This window comes from Cryptomeria japonica, chromosome 5, assembly GCF_030272615.1.
Source record: "Cryptomeria japonica chromosome 5, Sugi_1.0, whole genome shotgun sequence".
NCBI classification, from domain to species: domain Eukaryota; kingdom Viridiplantae; phylum Streptophyta; class Pinopsida; order Cupressales; family Cupressaceae; genus Cryptomeria; species Cryptomeria japonica.
The window spans coordinates 507647194-507657788 of record NC_081409.1 but is presented as its reverse complement, the minus strand read 5'-3'; the positions used below and the strand labels follow the sequence as shown (position 1 = coordinate 507657788).

Below are 10595 nucleotides of genomic sequence, written 5' to 3'. Positions count from 1 at the left end.
ACAGTCTTAGCTTGCACGATAAACCGAGGCACATGACTTTAAACGACTCTAAAATGCAAAAAAAATTAACCAAGATTCAAAACTTAAGAAATCAAACAGGCTTAAGATCGATCACTTACCACTGGGTCGTAGTTTGGCGGTTGATTATGACGTCTCTGGCGCTCAAAATGATGCTCCTGGATTGGAATGACCATTTTTCTTCGTAGAGGGCTTTTAAAATTTCAAACTTGGAGAGCTTAAAATGAATTGAAAATGACACATGGACCCCTTATATAGGCAAAACCCTAATTTTTCAACTTGCTCCGATGGACGTGAAAATTGTACCTTAAGCTAATTTGTCCGTCCTGATTCCATTTTTGGGATCGAAATCGAAATATGAGATCATTTTCCTAATTAATTTCGCACAGCTGAGACCACTTAGCCTTTTCATCAAATGCTCATTCTTTTCTTCAATTTGCGCTCAACTCTGAATCTCAATTTTAATTCTCAAATCAACTCTAATTTTAATCTTCAACATTAATCTTTGTGCTCAAATAAATTATCATCGCTCAAAAAATTGCCTGAAATTACTACGCAACCCTCGCTATCTTTCGATTTTGCTCCTGAGGGGGCATACTCATGAGATCATCATCAATGATTATCATCCTCAAAGTTGAGAATTTCTTTCAAAATCTTCATTACAAGTCGAGCAACTAAGCTTCATCAAAACAAGACCTTATCGCTAGGGGCATCTCAACTTCATTGCTTCATATCAAGATTGAGATTTCTCGATCATCCGAATCAAATCAATCTCTAGGGGCATATCAGTTTTCGTCGCATCAAATCAAGTTGATATTGTCTTCATCTGAATCAATCTCTTAACGTTAATCAGTTTCATCGCTTTTCATCAAGCTGATTATTTGTTTAAACTCAATCAAGAGTTTAAAGAGTATCTTTGATCAAACACTCAATCTAAGCACGTGTTCAGTTTCATCGCATCAAATCAAGCTGAACAGTTTATCTCTGCTCATCGTATCTTGATCCATCAAGTTCAAGATCGGTTTTATCTCCGCTCACTATGTCTAGTTCAATCAAGTCCTAGATCAGTAAGATCCGCTTCTTGATCCATCAAGTTCAAATTCGATATCTTTGCTCTTCATCGGTCCTAGTTCAATCAAGTTTGGGATCGATTTCGCTTTAATCAACTCTGTTCAGTTTCATCGCTTCAAAACAAACTGAATACCTCGCTCTTCATCTAGTTCGTGATCAATCAAGTTCAGAACTGGTATCTCCTAGACATCAACTATTCTTTGAACCAACGTGCTACTCGCACATTAATTCAAAGAGGGGCAAATGTAATACCCTAAAAATGGTCATCTAAACCATAGGCCCCCTAATCTCGACAACATCACCAAGGTCCTAACCAAGGACAATTAAAATTAATCTGGAGCACACAATTAATTTCTAAAATCATCAAATGTCACATGGCAAAGTAATCACTCTGAATTAATTAAGTAAATATTTAATTAATTGATCATTCCAAGTAAATCATTTTTAAATAATTATCCTATTTATTTTATTAAATATCCTAGCATATTTAATTAAATAAATCAATTTGCCATTAAATCACACAAAAAAGAATTAATTGGAAAAAAGAATTAAAAATTGAGAAAATAAATCAAATGGAGATAATCTTGAAAATCAAATTAAAAATTGAAGAAAAATCTCAAAGAAAAACAATTAAAACAATTAAAACTCAAAATTGAATGAAATAGAGAATAAATCAATTTTTTTCTGATTTTATCTTAATTTTAGTTCAATTTCCTTTAAAACTGAGAAAAACAGCCAATCACATCAATTCACCTGGATTGTGCTTCCTCTTGGAAAATCTTGACCGCTCATCATCTTTTGATCTCAGCCGTCGGTTTCTTTTTGAATTTTCTATAAATTCAGGCTCTCATCTCTCATTCAAAGATCTTAGAGAATATATTGTTATCATGTTGCTTTTGCTCTAGGTTCACTAAGATTTCACATTGAGATATTACATATTAGTTATTGCATGCTTATTAAATCATCTAGCTTAATATTGCTTAAATCATGTTAGATTAATCATGCATATCTAGCTTAAATCTTGCATATCTTGCATTCATCTAGCTTAATCTTGCATCCATTTTGCTCAATTCATGCTCATATAGATTAAATCCTTCGTTTAGGTGTTGTCTAGTCACTAGTATTGCATATGAAATTTGAGAGCAAGACTAAACTCACATCTACTAGAAGGCAATAGGTCGTTTTGTAATGGTTTATTGTTCATTATTGATTATTGATTTACTAACCATGCATCTAATGACTTAATTGAAATGTTGTGTATTCCAGATACAAATACAGGTCCACTTTTCACACACACAATTAGTATTACTCTCTTCAACTATACTTCGAGGCTATGGAAAATCTACAAGTAACTTGTGACATTATTAGTATTTCAAGTATTGCCTCTAAGAACAATATAGCTCTATCCCAATAACTTTATCAAGAATTGATTGAGCAATATTGAAGTTTTCTCAATAATAATACGCTAACTCAACTATTGGTGTGTGCATAATTCTTCTACCTAAAGTAAAGATACACACGTCTTCTTGAATTGCAATATATAATGTCAAGAATTGATATTTTTGGCTTTGGTTAATGACTCATATTATTATGGTTGGACAATCACATTTGATGAACATAGCCAACATATGAACAAACCTACATATCCTTGAAGTAAATAATTTTATTTTTGTATCTTTCCAAAATTGTGAGAGTTGTATATAAGATATTTCAACAACGAGCAACAAATCTACTTAATATAATTAATATATTAAGTTAGTTGTTTTCATATATTGTAAAAATATTTTGTATTGCAAAAACATTTTGCATAGCTTATCAATTTAAATTATAAGTTGTACCCATTCATATTCATTTTTTTTTTGCACATTTCAAAATCAACTCAATTGTATTCTAAATAATCACTTCGAACAAAAGTAATGTTAGTTTCTTCCAACTTTTGTCCGCCCTCCAATATATTACCCAAAGCATATCTTGCAATGGGCGTAACAATTGCATCTAATTGGAGTGCAAATGCTAGTATATATACATGTATAAGAATAAAACCATCTATTCTACATACAAAATAACACCTAATTAAAAACACAAAATCTGCAAATCACAATAGATTTTTATGCCATTTCTACTAATTCGATCCTCTTAATTTGCCTTATTAATGTATAAAAATGCAAAAAATCTGTTTAAAAACAATTGTATTATACAAATTTGTACCATTGAATGAAGAATAACCATTTCATATAAAAACTAATCAAACTAAAATACATAATCTTAAATGCACTTCTAATAATATCTCAAGAGATCAATGTTTAATTCTATATAACTTTCATACTCCTTATTGCAACAAATATTTGTTTAATTAACTTCTGTATCGACTCCTTGCAGGTGTGAGTCACTGACTCATGACAAATGCAAAATGTGGGCACCGGGCAATGGTCGGGTGAGATGTGTTTGTCCGAACTGATGTAAATAGCATGCATTATCCCTGGGAGTTTGAGCACAAAACAGAAAGATATTGATTGTGAGAGAGATGGAGGAAGAGGGAGGAAGAGAAAGCAGGTGGGTGGGGCAAGCGACGAGAGAAGAAGAATCATCAGAGCAAGAAGAAGAAGACGAAAGGGAAGAGGAAGAGGAGGAAACGCATTCGTGGTGTAATGGGGGAGAGGGGGACTCAGACAGCGGAGAGAGTGGAATGGAGCAGCGCCTCATCAGAACAGAGCCCATTTTGGATTCTTTCGACGTCGAAGCGATGGAGGTGCCCGGTGCACATAGGTTCAATTCTAAGGTACTCATCTCACCGAACTTTACACTATATGCTTTGAAACTTTCCAAAAGTTTCAGGATTTAAAACCTAGATCCCCCAACTTGATCAGCACTAGAGCAAAACCCCATACTTATTAGGATGTCCCAGTTGGAATTTGGCTTTGGAGAAATTCTCGAACATGACAAACCAAGGGATGACATCTTATTAGCAGGAAAGATCCCAACCCTACTAATGGTGAAAGCCCAATACTGTTAGCTCTGTTACCTGCAAGAGGGTTTGCTGGGTTCTTACATAAGATAGAATGCTTACTGTAACCACGGTCCATGTTCACACTCTGCTGGCGTCATCCGTTCTGTCATAATGCTGTAAGTGCAACTTATCCACAGTATTTCAGTACTCTCATGAAGTGATGCATGAAAGGGGCTTCCAATTCCAAAATAGAAGTGGTGGCTTCTCTTTTTAAGCGAATTGTAAATTTTATGCTTCTTTCTTACAGCACAACCTTCCGAACCCACAAAATAGGCAGCAGAGCCTTTAATCGTGACATTAGTTTTCCTTGTTTAGAGTAAAGGGCCGACTTTTCTTTTTGGAGTGGGCATCCTTCACGTTACAGATTTATGCTTCTGGCTTTCATGGGCTAACCTATAGTTCACCCGCCAGAGGTTGGTGTCTGGCTCATTTTCATGGTAAATACCGGAACTTGTCTCTACACTAGAGCTCAATTAGTGTGATTTTGATAATTACTTGTAGTAAAAACATGGCACTTATTCAGACCAATAATTTTAGGTTCATATTGCAAGGCTACTTCAGGCGTGTATGCAATGATTCCATGGTGGGGTCTACCCTAAAACTTCTCAGTGGACTCTTCTGGGAAAATTTTTGAGCCTTCTGCCATAAAATGGTCCGCGGGATATCATATATCTGCTCTACAACAGCCTTTCTGGAACATTGGTTGCTATAGATTAATCTATTTAATCCCTCGGAAGAATCCTCAAGTGCTTCCTCATAGCAATAAGACTCCTAAGTGACATTGCTAACATTCTGCGTCACTTCCAAGCAGCTACCAAAGATCTTTATGCTAAACAGTAGCAGCACCGCTTTTTTGTGGGGAAGATACCAAAATTGGGAATAAATCACTTAAAAATTGAAGCAATAGAACCTTCTGTGCAACTTTACAGTTATCCACATGGGCACTTTGAGGGCACACATAACAGTATATTTACAGATAGATCACGTTTTTGGGTGTTCAGGTAAAAATGTCTCATTAAATTGATATGAAAAAGTAGTAGAATCTGATTGAGTGCAGTTGCCGTAGGTTACTAAAAAGTAAAAAGTACCTGCTAATCAAAATTTGGAGTGACCTAAATTATTAATTACGTGTTCAACCAACTAGTATCCCATATAAAACGCAGAAGAAGAGGACTATAACAAAGACCGTTCATCAACAGTCATTGGGATGGATATGGTTCCATGTGCAGTATGATTAACAAATTAGCCAATGAATCACTTCTGCCAGGTTGCATGCTGCTTACACTGTTTGTCTGCTGCCTACCCAATTGCAATACCCATTTGATGCTCTGTGGGTTCCAGATCACCTTCAATCTTCCTGCAAACCTAGCCCCACCAGCTAAGCATTACTTTAGAGATAGCATTGGCAAGCTGACCTGCTGCATTGCTATTCACGGTTCTGAAGTCCATGTTCATGCTCCCAGTTAGGGTCAATAGATGATACTGAGTCGTGGGCTAAAAAATTCCCTCAAGGCAATCCTCCATTTTCCTAGTAGCATGGGCATCAGTGCTCTGCATAGCCTCCTTGATCATATTGCAATCATTTGACTGCGTTTGTGCTCACACTTTCTATTTTCTCTAGAGTTCTTTATTAATTCTTCACGACTCCCTGCTGCATACGGCATCAAAATTTGAATTACTTGCCTTGGGGAGAGTGTCCCACATAATTTAAATCATCAAATATTCTAATTGGCAAAGATGCAAAAGAGACGGAGATATTTTTTGATAATGATCACCTTTGAAAGATATGAAGTGAATTGAGTGGTGAAGCTAGCAGATAAATAGCAAGATATCTGCTATTTCCCATGATTTCTCTGTACCTAAGTTGCTGGATTGGGGATCCAGTTCACCGGTTTGGCTATTTTTTTGGGGGGGGTTTGGTTAGTACAAAAACATGTAAAGTGATATATATTTGTATAACAAATTTAGAATTCAAATTGATCAGCATTTATTAGAGCAGATAAACATACTAGTTGCAGATATACCAAATATATCAAATTAAACATGAATTATACTAGTAAATGCTGGTCAATGTGAATTATAAATTTAAAATTTGTTATATGAAGACCAGATATACCAAATATATCAAATTAAAATGATGGATATGTGTTCAACATTCAAAGCAAGTTGATTCAAGAAAGGCTCTCCAATAATAATTTATGGTAATGCCAACTCATATTCTATGATCATCAATCCATTTTCAGCAGATTCCACACATGTTTCCACTGGTGCAATTTGAGCAGATTGTACATGTCACCAGCTAAACCTTATATAATTGTCATCATCTTTGTCAAGTTCCTTTAAATCTACAGGCAAAACTACTAAGGTACACCACCAAGTCTTAGAGCATATTTAGTTATTAGTTGCTTTTTTACAACTAGTTATGCTTTTTTTGCTTAAGTTCACTTGGGAGTGCTTAATTTAGTTGTGCACCTAGTTTAGCTAGAGTTGAACTTTATTTAGCTCCTCATGCTTGCACTATAGTTCTCCTAAATTTAGCTCTGTGCTTTCTTTATAAGCACCCCATTGTACAATTGTAATTCATTTTGTATTCTTTGCTTTTGAGTAATATAGCATTCTTTTGTGCAGCTCTGGTTTGTGGAAGTTGTTTTTGTTTGTCGTTTGATCTTGCTGGCTTGTGTTGCAACCTTTTACACCAAGTACTAAGGTCTTGCAGCTCTAATCTATTTTTCATATTTTCTCATACATGACATATCTGCTAACAGAGATCATCCATACAGAAAGGAAAACAGAATTTGTGCAGCGATAATGAAGGCTGACATAACTGTTAATGGTTTAAGAGGACAACAGCAAGTTTGATCTGATAGAATTTGACACTAATAATAAAAAAAATCCTTGAGATTCACTCAAAACTTTTAACCATGCTCAAGATACTCTAGTCAAGTATTGCCATCCAACAAATAAACTTATAAATGTGGATTTATGAGCTAACTAGGATTATGGATTGTACACAAAAGCCTTTAGTCAAAAACTAACCTTTGAGAAACTAAAGATTGTTGACTTTGGGATCTCACATTTAAATCCTCCAAAGCTGATCAAGACGATATATACCAGTACCCTGGGTGAACCCAGTAACATAGCTCTGTACAAAATTTCTATATAGAGCTTTACTGATCCATCCTCTGGTGGTGATGTTCAGAGCTTCCATTTGAGTTCACATGATGAAGTGATTGACCAAACATAGAATTTCTGTCAAGTGGGTACTTAGCATTAATGCTAATTGTTGAAGTGATGCTTATCTTCCATTATTGATTAAGCTTTTTGGTTTGATATGACAAGTGCTTGAAGCTAAACACCTGCTACCTATCATTTCTAATCTCCTCCCACGTACCTAATTATTGGCTACTCGAGCATACTTGGTTAGATAGACAGTGGCACCACATGTCTCCTTCCAACAAGACCTGCTTTTGATTTACCTGCATCTTGACATAGCTTCCATTGGTCTTGGTTTGAATCCAAATACTTGTGTCTTTTAAACAGCCATTGACGCAGGTAGGTGTAGGTGTCTGCATCATTTAATCATAAGAACTTATTGTTGTTGGTCATTCTCCCATGCTAACAATGCTGGGTTGATGTCTTTTGGATTTGTCATTGAGAAGAGGAGCTTTATTATTGATTTCAGAGGAATATGAATGCTTTTATATATCTTTGCTGTGCTCCTAATTTGATACCTTTGGCAACTTCTCTCGTTATTTCGTTTTGATGCAAGTTACTTGCTCATGATCTCGAGGTTATAATTTCTTTGATGTCTTTCTAAAGTCTTTTTTTACTGTTCTGCAGTGAAGTTGTCTCAATTTTTTTTGCAAGCTCAACTAGAACTTAAATAATGATTGATTGAGGAAACACAATTCCCGTGTATTTATAAATACACCGACTTCCCATACTCTAAGGAGGTTGGGTTAGAGTATGCTAATAATAAGGGAGAATTGTGAATCACTCACTGCCACAAACCTTTACCTGATTGGATCTACTATGCAGTAACCCAAGAAACATGACACATTAGTGCCTCATGTGGATAATATCTAAATCCTTAGCATATCAAGGAACATCCACAACCAGGGATACTGCTTACTGGAGCCTGTTCCACCAAGCAGTTGGTGGTACATTGTCATCCACACCTATCCCATAGCAGTTCAAGCAGTGATGTAACTGCTTTGCAGGTGACATGTTGTAGCAGGACATGCCCCTCACCTAGTTTGACCAAGTGAAATAATGTATCAGACATGTGGTGGTTAAGGTAGTTAAGGCATTTTTCTGCTGTTTACCTGCTCATGATTCACTCAAATCGTTGTTAACATGCTCAAAAACTTTGGCTCATTTAGAAGGGGAAAAACAATCTGTAGGTTGGAACTTTCATATTGGTTTTGCTTGGTTCAGAATATATTTAAAAAAACAAAAACAAAAAAAATAAATGTTAAAAGTTTGTCTTATTTCCATTTCCATTATTCATATTAAATCAATTTTTATATTTTTTTGTAATAAACTTTTATAAACTTCATTTTATAACTTTAAAAGTTTAAAGCCAAGAAAATCAACATAAAAAGAGTTGGTGCCATAATCATAAGATTTTGAATTCTGAGTTAAGCATAAACTTGCCACAAATGTGGGAGTTAACTAGGAGAAAGGTGTATTTTGCACATAAGTGTAATAGTTAACTGAAGTCGTGATAGATTTGTAGTGTGTTGTTGGATTCATTGTTTTCTTTAGTCCACCATAGTTGCAGGGCACGTGCATTGGCTGCATGACCATGAGGAGTTACATGCTATTTTGTAACTGTTGATGCATTGGGGAAAAAGCATCTGTAAATACCCCCGACTGTAATTAAGGATGATGTTAAAGAAATGAATGAGACAATGTGGCTGGTTTACCAAATTGATTCGTGCCTGCATGAGGAGCATTGAGGTCATTTGTTTTTTACTAACAGTGCACAGATACAAGGAAGGTGTGCAAACCCTACTTGTGCTTTGGGTGAGACTTTGTGCCTGCATGATAAGAAGCCTTGCTTATTTTGCCCTTAGTTTTTAGTTTTGATGGTTTGGCATTTTGTCAAACACTTGGCATGCAAACCTCTGAATTCTGATTTTTTGGGTCATACAAATTTCTGAGTTTTGTTGTTTGAATTTTGGATTGATTGTGTTGCAATTACATGTACCAATTAAGAGAGAACATAACAAACAACTTAACAATGCCAAAGAATCCTTTATTGGGGAAATATGAGGTCTGATTACGAATAAGTCAGGTATTTATCAGACTGTAACAACAAGTAAAAACCCTAAGTATTTGAGTGTTCAACAATTAAAACATACCCGGATGATGCATAACTCCAATAGCAATGAGATGAGCAATGTAGAAGACCATATGATGATGAAACAAACTCAGATCTGGACTCCAACAAGTCTGAGATTTCTGTAGATAACTGGAAGGTCTGAAACACAATGCTGATTGCAATTTGGTGATGCCAAACTCTTCAAAATCTCCTCCAAACCCTAGCACAACTTAGCAATGAAATACTAACAAACCCTTGCTCAAACAAATCTAAACCTGCTGCAATCACTGTTCATGTCACTATAGCAGCACTGTTCATGCACTGTTCACGTCATTGTTCACAACACTGTTCATGCACTGTTCATGGCACTGGAAATAAGCCCCAAAATGAATTTTGAATGAATCCACCTCTATACGTGGAGTTGGGTTTCCGTCCAACCTACGAATTCTCAAGGGTTTTCATCCTTGAAAATGGCTGTCACCATCACACCAGCAACTATGGAGAAATTCCAATATCAAATGATCACATATCCCTTGGAGAAGGACAAGGCTCCTTTATAAAGACTTCCCAAACCGTTGGCCTCCACTCTCAATGTGGGATTAAAACTCACTTTTATTTTATTTTCTCTTCAAAAGCAACTTATGTTATAATTTAAAGTTGACATTATAATAAAGTAACTTTATTAATTTAAGCTCCCCCGTTGCTTAAAAAATGACCTTTTCATTAATATAATGATAATTTGACACACAAGGTCCCTATTTTATGTGCCCAAGATTTAAAACTTTTCCCCCCGGTTCTGACGAGCTATAATACTAAGATGCTTATTAAACTATTTTAATTAAAATAGCGACCTTAGGAAATTTAATTCAATTATAGCCAATAGTACACCTGAATTGTGAAAATGGCCGAAAAGCATCAAAATCGAAATCTGACAGCACAGGAGTGATCTCGATGATGAAAGATGATAAACAAGCTTGACCAGGTGACTTACTAAAAATAGACGCTCTCTCCAACAATCCTGGAGCCCAAACTAGAAGCTGAAAATAACATCTGAAAGCATCATTTAACTCCTCTAAACCATTTGAGCTTATTGGAAATACCAAAACACCCCTTGGATCATGTTGACACAAACCCAAAATGTCAGCGACAACTGCATTGCTAGAGAATCCGCAA

At 35.6% G+C, this 10595-nt stretch overlaps 1 protein-coding gene across 4 annotated transcripts in view; it reads left to right on the top strand.

Moving 5' to 3' along the window:
* Positions 1-3429: 3429 nt before the first annotated feature.
* LOC131064881 (putative potassium transporter 12) overlaps positions 3430-10595 on the top strand; it is a 135407-nt gene continuing 128241 nt past the window's right edge. For 2 of the 4 annotated variants that reach the window (XM_057999207.2, XM_057999208.2), the window contains exon 1: positions 3430-3868. In XM_057999207.2, coding sequence (XP_057855190.1) covers positions 3614-3868 — 255 coding nt within the window. In that variant the 5' untranslated portion in view covers positions 3430-3613. Of the gene's footprint in view, positions 3869-4084; positions 4213-10595 lie in introns of those variants that run through there. The other 2 variants (XM_057999205.2, XM_057999206.2) reach the window with 2 other exon arrangements.